General features: G+C 42.7%; 1 protein-coding gene across 1 annotated transcript in view; it reads right to left on the bottom strand.

The window, feature by feature from the left end:
* Positions 1-4,183: 4,183 nt before the first annotated feature.
* Positions 4,184-26,076, bottom strand: part of MICU1 (mitochondrial calcium uptake 1) — a 221,834-nt gene continuing 199,941 nt past the window's right edge. Inside the window, exons 11-12 of the mRNA XM_054033805.1 lie at positions 11,987-12,076; positions 4,184-4,834 (exon numbers count right to left, since the gene is read on the bottom strand). Coding sequence (XP_053889780.1) covers positions 4,674-4,834; positions 11,987-12,076 — 251 coding nt within the window. The 3' untranslated portion in view covers positions 4,184-4,673. The remainder of the gene's footprint in view (positions 4,835-11,986; positions 12,077-26,076) is intronic.

Genomic DNA, 26,076 nt, shown 5'->3' on the forward strand with positions numbered 1-26,076 from the left:
ATGACTCACATTCAAAGGAAAGTTGAATTGCAAGGACTAAAACAAGATCTCCCAGATTCACTGCACCTTCGAGTTTGAAATCAGTGTGGGCTGCTTTAACTCCCTTTGCACAGCAGATGGCAGAATCGTTCTTCTAGCTATAGGACTAGGTTTACCTTTAACGTCCTGACTGAAGAAAGCCTTTAGCTGCAGTGGAGATTGGTTTTCTTTTCTTTTTATACTTTTAGCTTATGCAATCTGCACCTGACACTGTAGAAGCCACTTGTGTCAACGGCTTTTTTAAACCCTTTGCTAGTGAGGTCTCAAGTACTGAAACCCCCAGGTCTCCCTTCTGGGTCAACACCAAGCATCCAAGGTAGATGAGTTTTCTCCCAATCCTTCACCCTGGGGTTGCCACTGATCCCTACTTTTGTTATTACTCCACTTTTCTCCCACATTTTGTCTTAGAATGTGAATATCCTGCACTGCATGGTTGTATTGTAATGCCGGTTTGCTTAATTGTTTTATATTAAATAAAATCTTCGATTGTATCACTCATGTTGCTCACAGTCCGCCACTAAATTAAATGATCTGTAACTGCCTTGGAGGCTTGAACCTTAAAAAAGTCAGTTTGGTTTTATGCCTTATTTTAACCATTTAATTGGGAATACGTAAATCAAAGGTTAGAGGCAGCTGAGCTCCAGAACTTCAGACAATTATTCTTCACTGCTCTAGCAAGTCACTGCTTCTTTTAGATACCCAGCTTACTTTCTTCATCCAGGCAAGATTTGCGAAAGAACACATCTACCAACAAAAGAGTCCTAAAAGTCTCTCCTGCTCCATGTGTCATTCATTTAGTGGGTTTACGTCCAATTCAGTTCAAAAGGGGCTCATATGAAACAAACTGCCGTATGGAATTCTAGGAGAAATATACGTGCTCTAGCCTTGAGGAAGGAATGGATCCAATACATGTTAACCATTTGGAAGACACATAGAAACAGTTCCACAATAAGTGAGCAGCGGTGGCTAGTGTCAGCACATTCTTTCCTCCCATCCCCATGCTCACTGAGTAGAAAGCATAACCGGAGATTCTGCTGCAATTTGTAGAGAATGCCCACCTCTGTGGATTTTAGTTCTAATCACCTTACCTCAGCTGTCTCATTATGCCTTCTTCTGCAGAGGATCTTATCCTACACAAACTAGCCCTGGAGTGTTGAAGAGTTGACAAGACCATGGTATGACATAGAAAGGTGGCCCGATTTTGGGGCTCTGTCCTTTGTTTCCAGCCTCAATAAGGTCCATCCTATTATCTCCTATCCCTCTTGGCTATTAAAACCTAGGTCCTGTGTCTGAGCCATATTATTAGCAGAAAGTGTCATTTCCTCTCTTCAGGACGGTAGGGTCACAGCATCTCAAACAAACAACTGTTTGTTTCTTGATGACGAGTCTATCTTGACAGTGGGATTCCTGCTTACTATCACTCAGTCACCAATCTACCTTTTGAGAAGATTATAAAGAAGGTGGCATCAAAGCAACTCAGTACCTGAAGTCCTTAGGTTTTCTCAACTTCATCAGTCCAGCTTTGAGCTGGGGATGGCAGAGACTGCACTGGTCTCAGTCAGTGACCTTCTGACAATGGATAAAAACAGAGTGCTCATATTTGTGTTTAGATCTTTCAGCTGCCTTTGATACCACTGTGCAGCTTGATCAACTGCAGATGGCTCTGCTCTTTTGTCTCCAAGAGGAGCCAAACTAGTATTGGATGATTGTTTAGCTTTCCTGAAGGATCTTGCATGCGGTTCTTTCTTTTGCTTTAAATTCATCTGCTTCTGATTGCTCTACGCACCCAGGAATGTGTTTGTTGGAGTAAAAAATCCAAAATGGAGGAAAGTATAGCTACTGCAACTGATTAGGCTAGCTAGCTCTCAGTAGAATCGGCGCTTTGCAGTTCATACTTGCCATGCATTGTTCTTCATATTCACAGCAGAGGCTTCTTGGTGAATTCAGTTCTGTAGTGGACTTTAACATGCACTTTGTTTTTTCTTTTTAAACAAAACTAAGGGAGTGGTGAAGTTCTCAGAGAAGGTTGAACAGTTGTCAAAGATCGCTGGTTGATAAGTTTATACACAGAGTGGATAGACCAGAGGCAGCAACAGCATTAGTTCCCCTCCCCTCTCTGCTGGAAAAACCAGGAGTAAGCAAGTGGTTGTCTTCATGCCCATTCAGTCCTTTGTTTCTTGGTGGAAACTAGCAACTACGAAGCCAGTTATGATGTGGATTCCTTTTGACACCAACACCTTTCACAAGGACAACTGAATATCCATGAGAAGGTGGTGACTTTCAATAACTGCAAAAAAAAAAAAATTAGTAAAAGTAAATTTAAAAGAATTTGAAAACGACTACCATTTTCACAGTAGAAGGCAGTGTAGGGCTGAGACAATGGACACGAAAATAGATGTCTGCGCGTTGTTGCCATGTTAGTCCCAGGATATGAGAGAAGATGGGTGAGATAAAATCTTTTATTGTACCAACTTCTGTTGGTGAAAGAGACAAGCTTTCAAGCTCCACAGAGCTCTTCTTCAGATCACCTGAGCTCTGTGGAGCTCTCTCTCATGAAAATAGATTACATTAATGCTGTAGAGTTAGGATTTGTTAAGTGAATTAGGAGCACTGTAATACTCAGTTATGCAATGTGGTTGGGTTTTGATAGTTTACAGACAGTCTATTGTTTCACATACTTGATGTGAATGTAGAGAGGAGCTATATCTTTTTATTTGACAACACTTGGACTTGTACATGCTAAATTGCTAAATTATTTGCACCCAAGACTAATCCAACAAAAGAAAAGGAAACATCTTTCATGTGAATCTGCTGAAACCTGGAGGGAGTGGGAAAGTTTCCTTGTCAATCCAGACAAGATGCTAAATCTAGGTCCTGAGGTTCTAGGGCCTTTGGCATTGGCTGAAATGGTTTCTTCTGAGAGCTTAACTGAACAACAAGCCCAAGAACTAATAAGTTTTCATCAGCCTCAGGAAAAACTATTTCCCATCATACTTGTACCAACCCAGAAGTAAAACCAGTAAGGAAGACTTCCTGGGTGCCAGAAAAAATGCAGGAAGCAATTGCATGGGAAGTTTGAGAGATGCTCAAAGTAGGTATCACAAAGGTGTCTCAATGTAATTGGTACAGCCCTGTTGTACTGGTGCCCAAACCTGACGGGACAATCCATTTCTGTCTTGATTTCCATTGGGTTAAATAATGCTATTTCCGATCTGAATGCATACTTCATGCCACACATAGACAAGTTATTAGATTAGCTAGGGAAGGCTAAATATTTAACAATGTCAGACTTAGAGTTGAAGTGTGGAGGTGAAAGGTAGTTTTATAATCAATGTACTTTAGGGTACACTGTGTTATCAGATTTTTTGCCAAACACAAGCCATGTAAAACCTCGGTCGACAGATCCTTTCACAACAACAAGCACATTTACCAGTGAGTGAGAACGGACGATGCACAGAATTCCACCCTCCAGCCTTCTCTAAAACTGATCCTTTGTGTTTTCTCCTTTTACATTTAGTAGGAGTTCATTTTCAGCAGAGAGAGGTTGAGATTTTTGTTGACTTGCTGCCAACAAAGTCAAATGTGACTTAAAGTCACGAGGCTTCCCATAAACATAGTTGAAAGATGAGCATTTGCTTTTGTTGTGAACCAATGTAATTAAAGTAATATTTTACAATGTTCAAGCATTCAGTAAATAGCAGCTTTAAAGCCAATACCCCATATAGAAGGACAGTCTCACAGGGGGAGGAGTCCCTTATTAAAAAGAGAATTACAAAGACCATATATGTTAGGTTGCTTATGCAAGGCAGGAGAAAGGTGGGAAAAAAATTAAGCCATTTTAAATTCCTTATCTCCAAGGCAGCCCCCTGCTTGACCAGGTATATCCCTATTTCACATCAAGCTTGCAAGATAAGAAATCCAACTGGGAAAAACAAAACAGTCCTATAGAAGAAAGTTCTCTGGCATTCTTCTCACCCTTGCTGGACCCCTCTGCCCTTAATCTTATGCACAGCTTCTGTAATAAACAAAGGTTGATATTGTTTTCTATAAACCCAGCTCTCTTTCGAAAGCTCATTCTAAACACACTTTTTGTAAATAATGCTTAAAATCTAAACTAAAAATAATTCAGGAGCAAAAGACTAGGATTTGTTACTAGTATATTTGCTAGGCATTTCTGTCCCACTGCTTGACACATATGGGACTATTCCGACCAATGTTGTTCTCTGAAGCTATCCATATTCAATTCTACATAAAATCCTGGGTTTGTTGGACACTGGAGCGTACCATGGAGATGAAACTGGTGGCTGCAATACACAGAACTAATTATTCTTGTAATTTTCCTGAGAGATTAATATTAAAGAGGCATCAACAGTGGAAAAATTAAAGCAGAAGATACAATAGGCTCCAATTTCTGTTCTGGTGTTTGGAAAAACTCCAGTTGTTAATAGTCTGTGTCTTTTGGGTGGTTTTTTTCTAGTTCAATGTAGCAATGGGTCTGTTATCATTCAGTAGATTTTTGTGTGAAGAGTGTTCATCTGCAGAGCATCTGACAATGGCATGTTTTGCAGGAGCAGTACAGATAGATTTATGGCCCCAATAACATGTTGTAAACCAGGTTCTTCCATTTGCTGCAGTTATTGTTTGGGCATAGCAAAGTCCCAAGCTGTCTCCTGCGCGCATTTCCACAATGCCCTCATGAGTCGTGTAAATCCCATGTCTTTGGGTTTCTCCAAACCTCTCATAAGTCGCTGCTTCATAATGGCAACAAACTCCTTGTTACTCAACTCTCCATTCCCTAAGGGAAGAGGGGAAAAAAAAAAATGTTCATTAACTTGAAAGTACAAAAATAAAAGGCCCAGAAATCTTTGGAGGGCAATACCAAAAGCTTGGTTTCCTTTAGAGAAGAAAAAGAGACTGGTTCATGTTTTGCTTTAGTCTCCTGACAGGTCAGGCCATGAAAAGTGCTGGTAGCAATGTACAAATTTTACGTTATATTTGAAGTTAAAGTTTCTGATTAAAACAAACACTTCAGAGTTTCCTGCTGACAGCCACTGTATGGCTGGTGTCAAAATAACGCTGCTTTTCAGCACGATGGCACCTCCCAGCAGGAAGCTTGGAACTAGCAAATTGTAAATTAACTCCAATTTCATATGCAATTCACTTTTTACAAAATGTGAAAAATGCTTCTCCCCATGGGATCATTTCAGGACAATCTGCTGAGCAAAATGATTGCAGGTTTAATTTTGACAGTATTATTATATCACCAGTTACAATTCTGCATCCTTTCTGGACAAGGCCCAATTACTAATTGAAACAATGAATGCTTTTATCAAAATGTTTACTTTGTGATTCATTGCAGTCAGGAACTCTGTGACACAATGGTCTTAAATGAAAATGCATGACAGGTTCAACGACTTATTTTCCAAAGACCCAACTATTGTCATAGCAATAAGGAAAATTTCATATTTTAGTCAGGTATTTAGTGTTGACATAAGTGAGATTCAGAGGTGGCAAAAATCTTTGACACCGCAATGCAGCCCCACCAGTGATCATTTACAATTTGGCAGATTTTTTTTTCACCTATGTCAAGCAGCATATGACAACATCTGACTGTTTCTTGGAGCAGCTAGTCCTGGAACCCACAAGGGGAGAGGCAATTCTTGATATAGTCCTAACTGGCACACAGGATCTGGTCCAAGAGGTGAACCACTCAGTAATAGCGACCAGGATGTAATTAGATTTACCATTCTTGTAGGGAGAAAAATACCAAAGAAACCCACCACAGCAGCATTTAACTTCACAAGGGGAACTACACAAAAAATGAGGAAGCTAGTTAAACAGAAATTAAAAGGAACAGTCACAAGAGAGAAATGCCTGCAAGCTGCATGGAAACATTTTAAAATCACCATAATAAGAGGCTCAAATTAAATGTGTACCCCAAATAAGAAAAAAATCAGTAAGAGGACTAAACAAAATGCCACCATGGCTAAATAACAGAGCACAAGAGGAGATTAGAGACAAAAAGACATTCTTTAAAAATTGGAAGTCAAATCCGACTGAGGAATATAGAAAGGAGCATAAACTCTGCCAAGTATAATTAGGCAGTCCGAAAAAGAATTTGAAGAGCAACTAGCAAAAGACAAAAACTAACAGCAAATTTGTTCTAAGTATATCAGAACCAGGATGCCTGCCAAACAGTGGGACCACTGGACTATAGAGGTACTACAGGAGCACTCAAGGAAGACTAGGCTGTTGTGGAGAAGCTAAATGAATCATTCGCATCAGTCTTCACTGCAGAGGATGTGAGGGAGATTCCCACCCGTGAGCCATTCTTTGTAGGTGACAAATTTGAGGAACTGTCCCAGACTGAGGTGTCAATAGAGGAGGTTTTGGAACTAATTGATAAATTAAACAGGAATGAGTCATCAGGACCAGATGGTGACCCAAAAGTTCTGAAGGAACTCAAATATGAAATTGAAGAACTACTAACTGTGCTATATAACTTATTGCTTAAATCAGCCTCTGTACCAAATGACTGGCAGATAGCTAATGTGATGCTGATTTTTAAACAAGTTTCCAGAAGTGATCCTGGCAATTACAGGCCGGTAAGCCTAACTTCAGTACCAGGCAAACTAGTTGAAACTATAGTAAAGAACAGAATGATCAAACACATAGATGAACATGATATGTTGGGGGAGAAGTCAACATGTTTTTTGTAAAGAGAAATCATGCCTTATGAATCTATTAGAATCCTTTGAGGGTGTCAACAAACATGTGGACAAAGATATAGTGCATTTGGACTTTCAGAAAGCCTTTGGCAATGTCCCTCAACAAAGGCTTTTAAGCAAAGTAAGAAGTCATGGGATAAGAGAGAAGGTCCTCTCATGGTTAAAAGACAGGAAATAGTCACCTTCACAGTGAGAGGGAGGTAAATAGTGGGATCTGTACTGGGACCTGTGCTGTTTAACATATTCGTAAATGATCTGGAAAAAGGGGTAAACAATGAGGTGGCAAAGTTTGCAGACAATACAAAATTACTCAAGATAGTTAAGTCCAAAGATGACTGCGAAGAGTTACAAAGGGCTCTCTCTAAACTGCTATGTTAAGAGTTTGACTTAAACTGACTAACACAATGAAACCTCGGGTCCAATCTGCAACTCCAAACTCATCCTGCACTACTGAACCTAGATATTGCACCATACACAGAACTGGAACTTGGGATCTTAGATGAAAAAATGAACAGGGAGAAATCTACCAAGAGGGGAGACTTATCAAGGGAAATATGGAAGATACTCAAAAAAGAATAATCACAACAAAGCTGAATGTTTATAAAGTTAGAAGTGGAGCTGGGCGTATTGTGAACATGGAAACTTCTTGAGGGTACTTTTTTGCACTGAAATAATTTAGGAAGTGTCACAGGTTTTGAAATAGATAAGTTATTTTTTTTTTAAAAAAAACTTTCTAGACTTGGACTCATTTTGGCAAATTTTATTCCACAGCTAATTTTTATGGGTAATTTATAATCCCTAGGATTTTTAATGAAAATACTGACAGACTTTGAAGGGAGTATTCCCAATCAGATTCAGAGACACAACATGATTCATTGCCTTTACATTCCAATTCATTGGAAGACATCCAGGTCTCTGAAATCCCTGTCTAGTTTACTATCAATTTTGTAGGCACATGTTTGTTTCCCCAAGCCCACTTGACAAGGAAAGAAGAAAGGATTCCTGACAGTTCTACGCCCACTGCTTCTTCCTGCTTCGTGTCTGTCATTTAGACTCTTGCTTAAGAGACAACCTGTCTCTTCCTAATTGTATCGTTGCTACAGAGTTTGTCCCCTGCCCACTCTGCATGTAAATCAAGAAATACTCCAAGGAAGCAAAGCTTTCAGACCATCCTGATTTTAAAAGCTCTAGCAAACACTGTTTTTGTTTTAAATAATCTGGCCACAGATATTTCAACCGATTTCCTGTGTCTTTATTGGTGCACTGGGCAGAGGGGCGCAAAAATTTCCATTGTGCAGGACATTATTCGTTCAAACTGGTTTTAAGAGGCTTGAAAACTGAAGGCTTTTTGGAAGTATAACTCTCTGAACAAAGCCCTCTTATGTTCTTTCTGCACTTTGTGTACATACATAGAAGGAACTAGAAAACCCCCATAATTATTCCTAAAAACAGGGTCTAATTGCTAACTTTATTTTCTGCTCTTTGTGCTGACTTAGAACAATCCTTTTCTCTATCTGCAGTCCACTTCTTAATCCAGTATTGCCATCTTTATCTTCTATGTTATCTGACAGAAAAGCAACCACATAACTACTTCCAATCTGAAACTGTGGAGTCTCATTTAAGACCACAAATGTATCCTTTTCTCAGCACTCCCTCCCCCATCACTCACCCACCATCAGGACTTGCTACCATGTTAAAAAAAAAAAAGTCAGCAGTTTCATTCCTTAAGCCATATTTAGAAGTCTGTATACACAAGCTAAATGAAACTAAAGAGATCTGTGTCTGCTTTTATGCTATGTTCCTATCTTTGAAGAGATTTCTCTAACAGAACAGTCTTTTCCTCTAAAGATTTGGTATCAAAAACATTCAACAGAATCTCCTCTGAGAGTATGCAAATGGAGACCATTTGGATACATTTCAATTCACTCTACAGATCAAAATATCTGGCTTGCAGATTCCAATCAGGAATCGCTATTGAACTACTTAGGAAAAACGTGATTCAACCTTCTTTCACCAAAGGTACAAGGAAATAATATGAAGCTGGAAGCAAGAGGGGATATAAATAGACACAATTGCAAAGATGCATTTATCATTTAATCAACAGTGAACACAAAACTATCTATTTGCACACACACAGTATCAGAGGATGGACAGCATATCAAAATGGGTGATTTGACAGCCCTGCAGGATATCTTTAGATAGTGAGTACATTTACCCCTTTGAGGGCACAATGGACCTACTGTATATTAAAAGAAAACATAAGCAAAAAATGATGAGCCATTAGTCTACCAATATTTAGTATCTACCTGATTTACCATTGAATACACTGGATAACTAGAGATAGAGTAAATTCTTCTGGGTTATGTTCTTGGCTCTGCCAATGATTTGCCCTGTGGATTTAGGCAAATACTTAACTCAGTTTCCCTGGATGTAAAATAAGGATAAGAACTCTTATTTATTATGTACCTCAGAGAAATACTATGACAATTGGTGTTTACAAAGTACTCTGAAGATGTAAAATGCCATTTAAGTGCTAATTACATGAGGACGATATGTTTTGTGACAGTGCTGTCTAGAAGTGAAGTGATGTGATGTTATGGAGCAATGTTATGAGTTGGCTAATCAGCTTCTCCAGTTGAGCAATGGCATTTCATAAGAATATCAAAATGGTCCATCTAGCCCAGTATCCTGTCTTCTGACAGGGGCCAACGCCAGGTGCCGCAGGGGGAATGAACAGAACAGGTCATCATCAAGTGATCCATCCCTTGTCACCTTTCCCAGCTTCTGGCATGATTTCCAGCCATGATGTCATAGAAAAGTGTAATGTCACAGGAGGATAGGCTGGTTAAACAAAGTACCCAATATACTCACTGAAGGGCAGCTACTGAACTTCCATATTCAGAGTTACAGTGCTTGAAGTAGCCAGTCTCATTAGTCTCATTACAAACTGCATTAAGTTCTGGCTCGCCACACATTATGCAGACACGATCACTGTGACTCTGCAGTTAAGTATATTCACTTTCACAATGCAAGTGTGACTAACACTCATTGCTTACTCCACAAAATGCCATTGCACAGAGGATACTCTTGGTTTGCATGGTCCAATTATTACCAGAGTGTAATGTTTCACTTGAATGTCTGAAGGCATGGCATGTATACTGCAGTTTTGAATGTTTCTGCTACTGTTCACAGAGGACAACATCCAGCCCTGAGTTTTTGTCCTCAAGGGAAAAATTAAACTAGTTAGTGGGATATTGAAAAATCACCACAACAGGAATAAAATCCTTATATACGAGATCTGCAAAACCTAGTTTAGCATTAGAGACTATGGTTCTTAGTTTCTTTAACTGAACTTTGGTTCTGCTGTGTAGGGGGCACAGTGCATCTATTCGTTGAGCTGGCCACTGAGTTAACCATTAATTGTTAATTCAGCATCCCTGCTGGAGGAGTTCGGATCTCTTCAACTTCCATTTTTAAGCTCCCATTTTTGAGATCTGCACTGCAGTCATCATCCTTCTGAGCTCAGTAATTTTCCTCCTTAATCAACCTGAGATTGCTTTTTCTGGCCTGCTCTTGTCACTCAAAAGCAAACTACTGGGAATAAATTCCAGATTTCTTGCATGGCAATGCACATTGCTATCATTAATTAGCTAGTGTTTGTACAGAGCTGTAAATGTAAAGTACAGTGTTAGTGCTAAATATTCTTATTACCAACAATAGGCCATAATTGCTAATTTTGTTAAACATATAATGTTTCTGGGAGCAGAAGATAATCTGATTTCTCTCTGCAGTGAGCTATTCAACCAGAAATCTGACCTACAAAACCCTCAAACTTTTAAGTTAGATATATGAAAACTTTCAGAGAGCACTGAAATGCCATTAACAAAACCCTCTGGAAAAGTATAAGCTTTTAATACTGTGACAAAGTTCCTCCTCTATCTTGATGGGTCCTGCGCTTACTGGTTGGTTTTCTTGCCTCAGAGATTCACCATGTGGGTTGGGGAACAGCCCAGAGACCTTCCCCTCTGGGAGAACCCACAGTCCAGGTCAGTTGGGAGGTTTGGGGGGAACTGAGGCCCGCCCTCTACTCCGGGTTCCAGCCCAGGGTCCAGTGGACTGCAGCTATATATAGTGCCTCCTGTAACAGCTGCATGACAGCTACAACTCCCTGGGCTACTTCCCCATGGCCTCCTCCAAACATCTTCCTTATTCTCACCACAGGACCTTCCTGCTGGTGTCTGATAACGCTTGTGCTCCTCAGTTGCCCAGCAGCCCACCTTCACTCTCAGCTCCTTGCACCTCTTGCTCCCAGCTCCTCACACGCGCATCACAAACTGAAGTGAGCTCCTTTTTAAAACCCAGGTGCCCTGATTAGCCTGCCTTAATTGATTCTAGCAGCTTCTTCTTAATTGGCTCCAGGTGTCCTAATTAGCCTGCCTGCCTTAACTGGTTCTAGCAGGTTCCTGATTACTCTAGTGCAGCCCCTGCTCTGGTCACTCAGGGAACAGAAAACTACTCATCCAGTGACCAGTATATTTGCCCTCTACCAGACTCGTGTAACCACATTCCTGTCCCTGTTCTTTTATTAGTTGTCCCCTGTAATTTTTTGGTCTCCAGGTCTTGTGGATCCCCCTCTTAGCTGGGGGGATCCTTTAGCACTTCCTGGATCCCAATAGGACCAGACTCCTGTACCTCACTGGTCTGGGTCTGTCACAATACAGACCACAACACAAACAGAAAACTATAATACAGTGTGAAAGGAACAGTGAATACCACCATGAAATGGATAATAATGCTATGGAAGGCCAAAATCTAGCAGTATTTTCATGCTATTGATAAGCTGGAGAGCAGAAATGAAAACAATTGATAAAAAGCCAGTTAGCCTGGGGATGGAGAGGAAGAAAGCCTCCAAATCTCATTCATTTTGACTGCCTCTGGTTATTGATCTTACTTTTAGTATCTCTATACATAATAAATTGCAAAATGGGGAACAATAGAAGAGCGCTCTGGTGCTGATAAAGGTTTGTCAGATACAACCAACTCATCCCTTGAAAAGAAAATATTATCGAAATGCACAAATATAACATATTTAGCTTTTATAGCTTGATTCTTTCAGGTTTTTTTTTTTTTTTGGAAAAACAGATAAACTACACAACACACTGGGCACAGGCTGGGAATATGAAAAGGTCAGACCGATACAGTAAATTAAAACCACTCACCGTCACAATCAAAAAGAGCAAACACCACATCACACACATGGTCTGAGAGCTCCACTTTTGCCACTGTCCTGGCTACCTGCTGCATGGTAACTGAAATAAAATAAGGATACATTATTAATAGAATGCAGTAAACTTAAATCAGTGTTATCTTTCATCTTTTGTAACTGTTTTTCTTCGAGATGTGTTGCTCATGTTCATTCCATTCTAGGTGTGCGCACACCCACATGCACAGCTGTTGGAGACTTTTACCTTAGCGGTATCCATAGGGTAGGCTGTGGTGCCCCCCCTGAATGCCGCGCTCATGCGTCGGTATATTAGGTGCTGCCGACCCTACGCCCTCTCAGTTCCTTCTTGCAGGCAACTCCGACAGATGGGTGGGGGGGGTGGGTAATGGAATGGACATGAGCAACATATCCTGAAGACCAACAGTTACAAAAGGTAGGTAACCGTTTTTAGTTCTTCGAGTGCTTGCTCATGTCCATTCCATTCTAGGTGACTCACAAGCAGTATTCTCGGAGATGTGCTCGGAGTTCACAGTTTAGCAGCTTGTAGTACTGCCATACCGAAGCCAGCATCGTCCCAGGCCTCCTGGGTAAGTGCGTAGTGGGACGTGAACGTATAGATGGCTGGCCAAGTGGCCACCTTACAGATGTCCTAGATAGGCAACTGAGCCAGAAAAGCTGCCAAAAAGGCCTGTGCCCTGGTCAAGTGGGCGGTTACAATCGCCAGGGATGGCACTTTTCCCTGATAGCAGCAAATACAGGTGGTGATTCAAGAAGAAATTCTTTGAGCAGACACCGGGCGACCTTTCATCCTGTTAGCCACAGTGATAGACAATTGCGTTGACTTGCGGAATGGCGTGGGCCTTTCAATGTAGAAGGCTAATGTCCTGACGTCTAGGGAATGCAGCCTACACTCCTTCTCTGACTTAAGCAGCTTTGGAAAAAAGACAGGTAAAGTAAATGTCCTGGCCCATATGAAACAGAGACCATGTTGGGCAGGAAAGCCAGGTGTGGCCTCAGCTGGTCTTTGTAAAAGACCCTGTAGGGTGGTTTCAAGGTGAGTGCCCTAATCTCAGAGACCCGGCAGGCAGATGTTACTGCAGCCAGGAGGACAACCTTCCAGGAAAGGAGGAGGAGAGAGCAGGAAGCCAGAGGCTTGAAGGGGGGTCCTGTGAGCTGAGACAGCACCAGATTGAGGTCCCACGGAGGAACGTGTGGGTAGAGGTGCTCAAGGCCCTTGAGGAACCTGGAAGTTATTCCTGGGCAAAAATCAACCTTCCCTCAAGCGACAGATGGAAGGCCGAGATAGCCACCAAGTCAACCTTGACAGTTGAAAGGGACAGGCCTTGGAGCTTGAGATGCAGAAGGTAGTCCAGGATTAACTGCAGTGAGGCTTGCTCAGGCTTAATGCCTTTGTCTGAGGTCCAGCAGGTGAACCGCTTCTATTTGGCCAGGTAGGTTGCTCTGGTGGAGGGCTTTCTACTGCCCAACAGGACCTGATGGACATCAGCCGAGCACTGATGCTCCTGCGCATTTAACTATGCAGTAGCCAAGCTGTCAGGTGCCGTGCCGCCAGGTTCGGATGCAGGAGACTGCCATGGTTCTGGGATAGTAGGTCCAGCCTGAGCGGTAGCAGCAATGGAGCAGCCACCGAGAGGTTCAGGAGCATGCTGAACCAATGCTGGCGCGGCCAATCTGGCGCTATGAACTGCGGATGTAACCTGAGGATATTATTTCTAGCACCCAATGGTCCGAGGTTAGCAGAGACCAGGCTGACCGGAAGGGGTGGAGGCGGTCGAGGAGAGAGAGGGAGGGTCGATCCAGTGAAGTGACTGGGTCATCATCCTTGAGTGCACCCTCAGAATGACTGCTTCTGGCCTCCTGGGAGGGTCAGGCTGAGCAGATGAGCAGGAAGATGACGGGTGTCGCTGCTTAGACCCTTTGTCTCTGTCCTTCCTCAGGTAGAAACCAGATCGGGGAGTTCCCCAGGACCTAGACTGCGGGGGCAGAGGAAACGGAGGATGGAACAACTTCCTGGCCTGCTGAGGTGTGTGAAGGCCCAAGAAGCAGAGGGTGGCCCAGGAGTCTTTAAGGTCGTGGCACCTTTAGTCCATGAGCTCAGAGAAGAGCCCCGCCCCCTCAAATGGGAGGTCCTGAATAGAGGCCTGCATCTCCTGGTACAACCTGGAGGACTGCAACTAGGAGCTGTGTCTCATGACCACTATAGAGGCGACCATCCTGGCTGCTGAGTCAGTAGTGTCCCAGGCCATTTGGAGGGCCCCCCTTGCCACCGCTGTGCCGTCGTCCACCAAAGCGGCAAACTCCTGGGCTCAATCCTGTGAAAGGGCCTCTTTGAATTTGTTAAGGGAGTCCCACAGGTTAAAATTGTACCTGCCTACCAGGGCCTGGTGGTTAGACACCGTGAATTGTAGGCTGGCTATTGAATAAATCTTTCTGGCAAATAAATAGAGTCTCTTGGCATCTTTGTTCTTTGGTGTGCCACTAACGTGGTCTTGCCTGTCCCTTTCATTCACAGCGGACACGACCAGTGAAGCCGCTGGAGGGTGTGTGTAGAGGTATTCAAACCATTTTGTAGGGTTGTAATACTTCTTTTCTGCCTTCTTAGAACTCAGCAGAATGGAAGAGGGGGTTTGCCACAAGGACTTGGCAATTTTAAGGACCCTGGGAGGACAGGTAGCGTGACCCGGACCGGGGTGGAGGAGGAGGATATAACATTAAAGAGGTCATCAGATTCCTCCGCGACCTCCTCAATTTGTAGGTTCAAATTAGCAGGCACCCTTTTAAGGAGGGCCTGGTGCTCCCTGAAGTCGTCGGGGGACTGCCTGTTTTGGAGGGACCTGCCACCGCTTCATCCGGGGAAGACGACGATGACTGCACCGCCTGTGGAGGAGCAGATTCCCCCTACCTCTCCAGGGACAGCTCCTTAGGTGCTGAGGTTTGGTGTACTGTCCCCGCGTTGGATTCGGTATCACATTCTGACTCCGGCGCTGGCGGTGCCGGTTTGTCTGAGGCAGCGAGGGAGGACTGGTGGGAACATGGGACCGGCATTACTGGCACGCCTCATGGGTTCCAGTACGACCATTGAGTAGACAACTGTCCCTGCTGCCACGTTGTCACTGCAGGTGCCATGCCAGTCTCACGAGTCGGCGGCGAATTACCCCTCCTTGGCAATGGGCTGAACTCCTGGTCCGACTTGGACCACAGAATTGGAAGGGAGCTTGAGAGATCACCTCGTCCAGTCCCCTGCACTCATGGCAGGACTAATTATCTAGACCATTCCTGACAGGTGTTTGTCTAACCTGCTCTTAAAAATCTCCAACGATGGAAATTACACAACCTCCGTAGACAATTTATTCCAGTGCTTAACCACCCTGACAGTTAGGAAGTTTTTCCTAATGTCCAACCTAAACCTCCTTGCTGCAATTTAAGCCCATTGCTTCTTGTCCTATCCTCAGAGGTTAAGAAAAATATTTTTTCTTCCTCCTCCTTGTAACAACCTTTTACATACTTGAAAACTGTTATGTCCCCTCTCAGTCTTCTCTTTTCCAGATTAAACAAACCCAATTTTTTCAATCTTCCCGCATAGGTCATGTTTTCTAGACCTTTAATCATTTTTGTTGCTCTTCTCTGGACTCTCTCCAATTTGTCCATATCCTTCCTGAAATGTGGCACCCAGAACTGGACACAATATTCCAGATGAGGCCTAATCAGCACGGAGTAGAGCGGAAGAATTACGTCTCAGGTCTTGCTTACAACACTCCTGCCAATACATCCCAGAATGATGTTCACTTTTTTTTGCAACAGCATTACCCTATTGACTCATATTTAGCTTGTGATCCACTATGACCACCAGAACCCTTTCTGCAGTACTCCTACCTAGGCAGTTATTTCCTATTTTGTATATGTGCAACTGATTGTTCCTTCCTAAATGGAGTACTCTGCATTTGTCTTTATTGAATTTCATCCTATTTACTTCAGATCATTTCTCCAGTTTGTCCAGATCATTTTGAATTTTAATCCTATCCTCCAAAGCACTTGCAACCCCTCTCAGCTTGGTATCATCCGCAAACTTTATAAGTATACTCTGTATGCCATTATACCATACTCTGTATGTCTGTATACCATTGCCCTTACGGCGACCAGGGCGGAGCCATTGAGGCCTGAGTCTATCAACTGACTCTGGTTGGCGACTGGCGAGGTGAGTGCGAGGAACAGTACCGGGAGGAACGGGATCAATGCTGTGACAAGGAGCGGCCCTGCCTGGGCAGGGACTGACATCTGGGAGACCGTCTGGGTGAAGGTGACCTGGGCCATGGTGATCTTTGATGAGAAGCTTGCCGGTACTGGTGGTACGGGGACCAGTGCCTTGACTCTGGTTTCCCATGTCTTATAGGGGGAAAACGCATTGAGGACCTGGGCCTTCTGGTCGGTGACCTAGGATACAGTGCCGGGGTCCAAGGCTGTGGAGATGTGCCTGTGGTCCGGTGACCAAGGGTGCTCCATTGCTCTGTGAGGCATTCCCATGATCGGCTTGCCCTTAGATGTCAGGGTCTTAGCTGAACCTGCTGCCTATTGCAGCATCTGCAGTGCCAGTCAGCCTACTTGTTCTTTAGCCTCCAGGGCCGCTTTGGGCATGAGGACCCTGAGAGAGACCAGAGTCCCCTGCCGCTCCCCAGAGTCAGATTCCTGGCCGGGCTGGGGAATCGACCTCTGCCATAGCCCCGTGAAGCCCAAGGGCAGGCACATGGCCTGACTTCGGTTCTTTCCAAAAGCCCCTTTCCCTTCTGGTGCCAGGAGGGCTCCTCTTCTTTTGCCGCTTCTTAGGCACCGGCGAGGGGGAACAGTGCGGGACGGAGCCCAGTGCTGGCATTGCGCTCTGCACTGAAATCGAAGTGCTCAGTGTGGGGTTCGAGTGGGAGGGGTCTGATGCAGGACGAAGCACAGCCTTCATGAGTAGGGCCCTCAAGCAGATATCCTTCTCCTTTGGGTTCTAGGTCGAAAGTTTTTACAGATTCGACACTTGTCCTTTCTATGGGACTCCCCCAAACACTTCAAACAGCTGTCAGGGGGGTCACCGATAAGCATCGGCCTGCTGCATGACAAGCATGGTTTGAAGCTGGGAGAATGGGGCCTGCCCTGCTCTGAGGCAAAGTCCCAGCTGGGATGCTAACTACCAAACTAACGTTAACACTTAACTTAGTATCTACAAACTATATACAAAGAAGATAAACAAAGGATGTAAAGAACCGCTAATGCTCTTGCAATTTGCAAGACAAGGCGCTCCAACCAACCGTCATGGGCGGTAAGAAGGAAGCGAGAGGGCATAGGGTTGGCGGCACCTAATATACCAACGCATGAATGCAGCACTCAAGGGGGCGCCGCAGACGACTCTATGGATACTGCTAAGGCAAAAGTCTCCGACAACTGTGCACATGGGCGCACACACACCTAGAATGGAATCGACATGAGCAAGCACTTGAAGAAGAATAGCATTTTTACAAAAAGCTACCATCCAAAGCATTTTTCTCAGAAAGTTTTAAATTAAATTTCTTCCCCACTCTGTTCAACTCCTTCCTTGAAATCAGTCTCCTCAAAAGACCTGTGTTCCTACACTATACATGCACAGTGCTTTGTTGTTGTAGGGATGCTGATGAACCTTGAAATGTTGCTATTATTTTTATTGAAGTAAAAGCATTAAGCACTAATTCTGGAAACAAAACAAAAGAAAACCACCCACCAGCCAAAACTACTGTTTCTTCTTTGTTTGCAAAGTCCATGTAACTGGAACTGTGGGTCTTTTAACTTTTTGCTCCTGGACATGAGAGGAAAGCATCAGAATGAGAGCAAACCCTCCACATGTAATTTCCCACCTCTCCTGCTCACAGACTCTCTATTCATTGCATGGTCAGTAAGAAGGTTTTTCCCCCTATGTTGAAAAACATATGAATTGTCATCTTTGCAACACTGGGTTCCTGCAGGCTGAATATTGTTTTTCTGCTAAGCAGTGCAGAGCCGATACAAACTCAAAGGCAAGTTCCAGTGTCTGTGAAAATAATACATTTTGCATCATCATTGACCAGGCTTAATAGAGAGGTTTGTGATATTAAATTTGCAATACGCAGTAATGAGAGTTCATGGCAAGGTTAGTGGCATCTCAGTCTAGAGGGTGAGTTCCGGCCACAAGTGAAAAGGCATTTGGTAGTTTCATCAGAGTCCCTAGTGGCCAGTGATGCATGTCACAACACTCACACACAATTCAGCATGGTTGCTATAGTAGTTCCTGCTGTACAAAAAAAATCAACGGCTTAGCATAATATATAACCATTATACATTCACATTAGGAGCATTCAGCTACCTCCCTCTATTTTTTCTTTTGGGGTTGATAATTGGATTATAGAGGACAAGGTGAGGAGGGTTAACTGGTGGTCATCTGTACTGACATATGCTGATATTTATTATGCATTTGTTTTCCAATTCTAACTTTAAAAAGAAATGATAGAAAAGAAGTGCAGAAGTGGGGTTGGACTGATGCAAGTTAAGAATGAAGAACACGGACATAGTTTTCATCTCTCTGTATTTTAAACGGATGGGTTTCAATATAATGATAGTATATAATGATTTTAATTTGTCCTTATTATGTTGTACAGAACTTCAAGTACCTGTGGCAAAAGGGTGCTTTATAAATTCATTTGTTATTGTTAAAAGGCTTTAGGGAAGTTGAGTTCCTGCAAACATACTATGCCACAATTTATTCTTAATATTTGTATTCAGATAGTGCCTTTATCCAGGCTACAAGGCTCTCATTTTCATACGATCAATTTAAATAAAAAAAATTAGCACCTCTTTACAATAGACAGAGCACTTGGGACACTACACTTTCCAATAATTCAACAGCTATGCTGTGAAATCTGTTGTCATCTAGAAGAATTTTCGATCCTACACTGTGGGATTTTGCAATCTTCAATAGAATTGAGAACATGGAAGGCTTTGCACTAGAAGGGAAACCACTGCACATTGCAAACATGTGGTCCAGGTTTTGCAAACAAATAGTAACATTTCCCCTCAAAAAACATTCCCTCCCTCTTCAAAACACGAAACACCCCCCATTCCAAATGCATCAAAAGTCATTGTTTATGACATCTAGTCTGGGTGTCTACATGTTACTACCAAAAAAGATAAGACAATGTTCCTAAATGCAGAGTAAAATAAATCAGCTAACTAAGTGCTTTGAGATCCAGAAAAGGGATGTAAGAGCTGAGTGTTAATATTAGTCATCTGCTTCATATAAAACAATATGTGAGTTTGGTGAATGGTACAAGAGGTGAAATCAGCAAGTAATTTCTAGTTTAAGTGCTTCATTGATGCCAACTGCATCAGATACAGTCTGACATTCTATTACAATCAATTTGATATAGTAGCAGAGGAACCTGAGAAGGGAGGAGCGTGCCTATTGGTGAAGTAACAAAATACAAGCTTTAGGAGAGTACCAATCATGGGCCATGTTTTTAGATGAGCACATGTAACCCATGCCTGCTGGGTGTGGTGCTCTGTCCCCCTGCAGTGGTACCTAGACCACCTAGAGATTGATGAGTCTGCTACAGCCTTGGCTCAGAGCCATGTGGCTTTTAGCTCACGCAGTAGAGGCTCATACACCAGGCCTCAGAAGTCCCAGGTTCTATCATGCCCGCTGACGACCAGAGTCTGTCGGCATTACACAAGCACACTTCATGCACTCAACCCCGATGTGTAAACACCCCAACTTGTGCGCACCCGAGTATCCGCACCTGACTATTTGTGAGCCTACGTTGGCACATATGCATCTGAAAACCTTTCCCTGTAATTCTGTAAATGGGCAAGGTGCAGACATGTCTCCTGGACGTTGAGAAAGGGAAGAGAAATCACAAATTCAGTTCCTTAGCATGAGGCATTACCAATGATTGATACAAGGCAGCTTCCATTAAAAACAAATCCACTCAGTTTTCCAAGACACTCAGTCTAAGGCAAACGGTTTCTTTTTTTACACGGACATAAAATTCTAATACTTGACACCAACTGAGTGAATTCCACAAGCACATGAGCCCTTATTAGGAAAAAAGTAAACAGTCAATGAGCATCTCCATTTTGTTGTAACTCAGTGACAAGTTACAACCACCATGAAATCACACCGAAACAGAAGCTATCCCTGAAGAATAGATTAGAGCAGCAAACTGCATTTACAGTAATGACTGAATTTATTAGTACGCCTCCCACAGTGTGGATTTCCTCTATACAGCTTTCTTCAATGGAGCCAAGAAACTTCATATTAAATTGCATGGCACAGAATGTGTATGGAGGGGGATGGGGGAGGGGAAGAAGGAGAAGAAGATGCTAGCAAAATGATTTTTAAATGCCTTTTTTAATGTAGCAATACTCAATGAAAAACCATCCACATTTGCATGGTTTGTTAGCTGTAAGTCAAGAGTTTAAAAAGGGCTAATTTTTAAAAGAGAAGCCAAAGAATTTAAGGGCAAGCAGTGAAAATGTTCAATTCTAAAGAGATGAATCTGACTGAGAATCTTGTAGGCTCCACTTGAGAGAAAAGCAAAATGGCAGAAAGACAAAACCATCACGTTTCAAACACAAATGAATTCCTCTGCCTCCCATCCCATGCCTAATTTCCTCTTCTTTATTTCCAATAAATAGGTGTCTTTTATAAATAAGAAATATAACTATCAGAAATATTAATTAGAGAAAGGAAAAAGAAAAAAGCACTAAGACACCACTCAAATACTCAGTGTATAAAAGCAGTTTCTAGTAAAAGTCAAAGGGTTTTTTTTTTTTTTTTTTTTTTTAAATGAGTGTTATGGTATGCTAAAGGAATGATTCTGTATAATACCTGCTAGGTTCTTTTTACCCAGGTTCTCTTTTATTCCCAAATTCCCGTCCCTCTGTTTCTGCATCTGTATCTCTTATTAGCTTCCACTTACACTTTTGGATGCCTGCTATGCCAGGCAGGCAGAAATACTGCATCACTGCAGGTTTCATCACAGTGAAAGCCCTGCAGTGCTGACCGTTATCTGGTGTCTCTGATTCTAGTTCAGTGATGCAAAGTTGACGAACACTTTCCCTGGGATTAACGCTATGGAGAATAGCTCCTTTCCTTGGCACTGAGAACAGCCAATCTGTCAATTAACATGCTGGAAGTTCCTGATCCGACTACCAGTGCTAAAGATCAAAAAGCTGCCCCTGAAAACACGCATGCTTATCACAGGCCCACCACAGTGGAGTCCACAGCTCTATAATATTTCTGGTTTCTAGATAAGGCTGCTAAGATGAACCTTACAGAACACTTTATTTCAATGGTGATGAAACAATGGCACAGCAGGCATCTTCTGTTTGTGGTGCACCCACAATTTGTGTCTTGCAACCACTTTGCCTATCTCCCAAGGCAAATACCCCCCCCCCGTTTGTTATATTTTAGAAGAAAACTAAGAAATTAGATTATGTGCATGAACACTCTAGAGATAGTCACGCTTTTTTTTAAACTATAATTATACCTTTCAAGCCTCCTAAAGCCCCCTAATATCTTAGCACTAATTCTCTTCTGTGACTGTGCTTTGTATATCAGAAGTAGCCTGTGTACCATGTGATGTGGCTGCTGTCTGCATAAGTGCTCTTTAATTGCGGGGGTCAGAATTTACTTAGGAAAAAAATGAGGAATCATTCCTAAGCAGATTTTGTAGAGAAACTGGATCAATTGTGCTACACACCTTTGAGTCAAGCCCTTGCCAACTGAACAGCAGGGGAAACTCACTGTATGTAACCTACACCCACATCTAGTCATTATGAATTATACTGCATCTCACAAAGGAAAAGGGTTTGAAGAGCGCCTGAACAGTGAAGTCCATTTAGAATTCTCTGATGTCTTAAGCTATTAAAATAATCACACACACACATAACCTTGTTTTTGAACCCTCAAACACTCCCTTCTTCAAAATAGCCCCCTTGGCATAAGTTAGTTTGGAAGATACAAGGCATTCACATTGATAATCAACTGCAATTCAAGCTAATGGGTGCATCTGATGAAGGCAGTCTGTAGTCCTACAAGAAATGCTCTATAACCGCCTTTATGATTTAATCCATTCACACTTGCATCTAACATCCATGAATCATAATTAAATTACAGCAGCTGAGTTCATTTCCACCTCTCCCCCTACACTTTGAGGGATAATCACAGACAATTAATCCCAAATCCCTGCAAATATTACAAGTGTTCAGTGTTGTGGGGATAAGCAGGTTTCACTTTCCTATCTAGTTCAACATGGACAAGTTCAACGCATGTTAGGTCAAAAGATCAACAGGGCCAGATAAAATCTGAATGCCCCATATATCCTGACAGTCCTTCAAAATGCCTCTGCAGAGCCTGAAATAACTTTATCGATTATTGTTCTGCGGCCTAATGAATCCTGGACCAAGCGGACACAAAACAGATGTCCGAGCATGCCCCTGTATAATGTTGTTGATGATCCTCTATTCATAGTTAATAACCTGGCACACATTTGCTTCCTTCCTCTCTGGATGGCTTCTATAGAGTCTGGGCCAAGTAATTCAGGTCACTGGCAAGCTGCTTAATTAATCCTAGACCAAGCAACTACAGCCCATATCGAAAGCTGTGCTTCAAGGATGCCACTTATTTGCTATGTGCAGAACACCTCTGTCTATACTACGCCACAACATGGACTACAGGGGTGTATATTGCAGAGTGCACCCCTATAGTCCCCACTTTGGCACAGCGTAGACAAGCACTAAAATTTTGTGAAGTCCATCAAAGGTGCTGTATATATGAGGACAGATAAAATAACCACTAGAGAAAATATGTAAATTTAAATCCCCTGGCTCATTTTGCAATACACTTTCCTACATATATGCTTACATAAGCCAGGTCAGCAGGTAATGGGAAGGGTGGAACTGTCCTTTAGAAATGCTTAATTATTGCAAGTGGAGCGTGCAAAAAATTACAGGCAGCAGCATGCAAAGATGGTAAATCCTGCTTTCTGCACAGGCTTAGTCTTAATTTTGAAGTGTATCTTAATAGAGCCAGTCACCTTAGAAAGACAGGGCCATTTCAGGCACTCTTCTGCATAGGCTATTTAGAAAAGGGGGGGGGGGGGGGGGAAAGCAGCAACAGAATGAAATTTTGAAGTGATGATGAGAAAAAGTGGCCCCTAGAGTATTTCTATGTAATTGCTTTTTATGCAAAGTCCTTTTCCAGGCAGCAATGCCAATGGTGACAGAGATTCAAATCACCTGTCTTACTACTGGAGAAGTGGTCAAAAAAATGAAAAATTGTGGTCATCGTACAGCTGTAGCTGTTCAATATTATGATTTTGGACTGCTGTGAAGAGAGATCAGATTAATCCCTTTTATCTGCCAAGCAATCCTCAAGGTCAAAGAGGAAATTTTGAAGGCAACACTTAGCTAAAGTCTATTGCTGTTTTTATTTGGTTGCAAGTACAAACTTTGAATATTATACACAAAATGACAATTACAGACTAGCCCTCCATACCCAAACCCTATCCCACTAAACCTCAACCCCTGCATCTGAGCCCCCCTGCACGCAGACCCTCTGCCTCCAGACCCCCATCCCTGCACCCAGACCACCACCCACTGAGCTCCCTCCACTCAAACCCCCACCCTGATGCCCCCGCCACGGAGACCCCCACACCAAGACCCCTCCACTGAGCCCCAACTACCTTCACTTGGAAGCCCCTGCAGAGTCCCCTTGCCCCTGCACCCCCCCCAACAAACCTCTGTGCATCCAGATCCCCCCACACCTAGAGTCCCCATTGAGCTGCCTGCACCCAGATTGTTCCACACAGAATCCTCTCACCCCACACCTGGATGCCCCCACACTGAGCCCCTCCACACTTGGATCCTGCCTGGTTGAGCCTACCTGCTCACACCTGGTGCGCCTGGCGCAGAGCCCCACAGTGTTTCTGGGGCAGGCCCAGGACTTGTGCTGCGTCAGGGTTGGGTGCAGCCTCACTGCTGAGTCCGTGTCCTGGGGGGGGGGTGGGTAGGAAAGGGGGTTGCAGGGTGATATCCCACCTTCATGCACCCAATGGCCTGTGCTCCCCACTGCCATGCTGGAGCCTCTGCATTTATTTATTCACAAATAAATCTTGCAGAATTTTAAAATATTGTGCCCAGAATTTTTTATTTTTTGGCGCAGAAAGCCCTCAGAAATAATATATACACAAAAAACAGAGGCATCTGTAAGCTTTTCAGACAATGGACTGTATCTTCATATGTTTGTACAATGCCTAGATATTGTAGGGCTCCGATCCTGCCTGCAGCCTCTGGGTGCGAGTAAGTTGGATTATTGTAGTCAGCATTTCTATGGCCAACAGGGTGACTATAGCAAAACCTCCTTAGATCAGCAGACAGGGAAATCATGTCTTCTTTCAACACTGTAAACCAATGACACTGCCTCGTAACCATTCAGAACACATAACTTGGACTACGCGATAATAATTACTTTGGTTGAGCTGTCCTAAAGTCTTATGCAATCAATTTGGAAACAGCAGCAACTACAAATGCCAAGATATTGATTATGTATTTTGCAATAATTTGTCTATGCCTCTACGCAATTGCTGTTTCCTGAGTATTTATACAATATTCAGAAAAATCAAGTGGTTAAGGTATGGGAATTCAGATCCAATGAACAAGTATTACCGTGGCTTTGAATCACAATTCTGATAAACACTTTAACAGCATTATTCTGTAATGATTAAAACACAGTACAGGGAGTCAGGAGATGAGAGTTCTATGCCTGGCTCTAATCTTTAAATGATGTGACCTTGGAACAGTCACTTATCTTTGCATCTCAGGCTTTAGCCATCTGCAATGCTTACCTGTCATATAAAGTTGTTGTGAGATATAGTTCATTAATGTATGGAAAGCTTTTTAAAAATAGTTTGGGTGAACTTATTTCCCAGATAATTTGCATTTCAGTTTTATGCAAGTCTTCTATAAAACTGTCAGCGTACACATTTTAAAAAGTTACTTTGGGAAGGATATATATTTTAATTGCTATAATTTAACCTTTGTGCAAGATCTTTAATTTCTGAGATCAAATGAGATCTACATTTGCTGTAATAGCAGTATATAATTTAAGTCAAGTTCTTCAGGAATATGTATTTCCAAGTATTTAAACTCTGTCTAAGCCTTTTAAATTTAAAGAGTTCTCTAAATATGCCTGACCAAAGTTAGCTATTCCTATTAGCAATATTTCTGATATACTGCAATAGTTTTTCATACCTCTATTTGCACACTTATGCAGAGGGAATTCAGATACTCTATATTTGGGGTCCACAGTAGCACCTGCCAGCATGCCTGGTCCCAGATACTGCTTGGTGAAAGTCAATGCTAATAAGAGGCTGCACATGTGGACTGAATGAAGTCGGTATAAGAGCTGTGCTCTAATAAGGAACTGCATAAATAGGGTTGGGGAGGTCAAATAGACTAGATTTAAGCTCTATTTTCTGACAAGACTACATGGAGAGTGCAGATACTTTGGATTTAGAGGCTTTCAGATATAGCCAAGAGTGGCTTGGCTAGTGAAGCTTTAAGGGTTTCACTGATAGAGGACTAGCTGCTGTTTAACCAGGGCCGGCTCCAGGCACCAGCACAGAAAGCAGGTGCTTGGGGCGGCCAAAAGTCTTTTTTGGTCTGCCGAATTGCCGTCGAATGAAGTGGCGCGGTAGAGTTGCTGCTGAAGTGCCGCCAATCGCGGCGTTATTTATTTATTTATTTTCCCTTTCTTTGCCGCTTGTGGCGGCAAAAAAGCTGGAGCTGGCCCTGTGTTTAACATCTGTTTTTTTGATAGGGACAGTTTGACTCTAAGGTAGGTTTAAGGAGGCAAATATGCAAAATTTGGATACTACACAAGCCCAAGTTTGCTGACCTTCAGAGCATACAAGGAAGGCCTGCCTCTTTTCTCAGTCTTCTTGCCTGCAAAGAGTGATTGTGGGGTCAGTATATTTAAGGAGGGAATATCATTTTGGTCTTTTGTATTTTTCAATATTA

This window comes from Malaclemys terrapin, chromosome 7 (assembly GCF_027887155.1).
Source record: "Malaclemys terrapin pileata isolate rMalTer1 chromosome 7, rMalTer1.hap1, whole genome shotgun sequence".
Lineage (NCBI taxonomy): Eukaryota > Metazoa > Chordata > Testudines > Emydidae > Malaclemys > Malaclemys terrapin.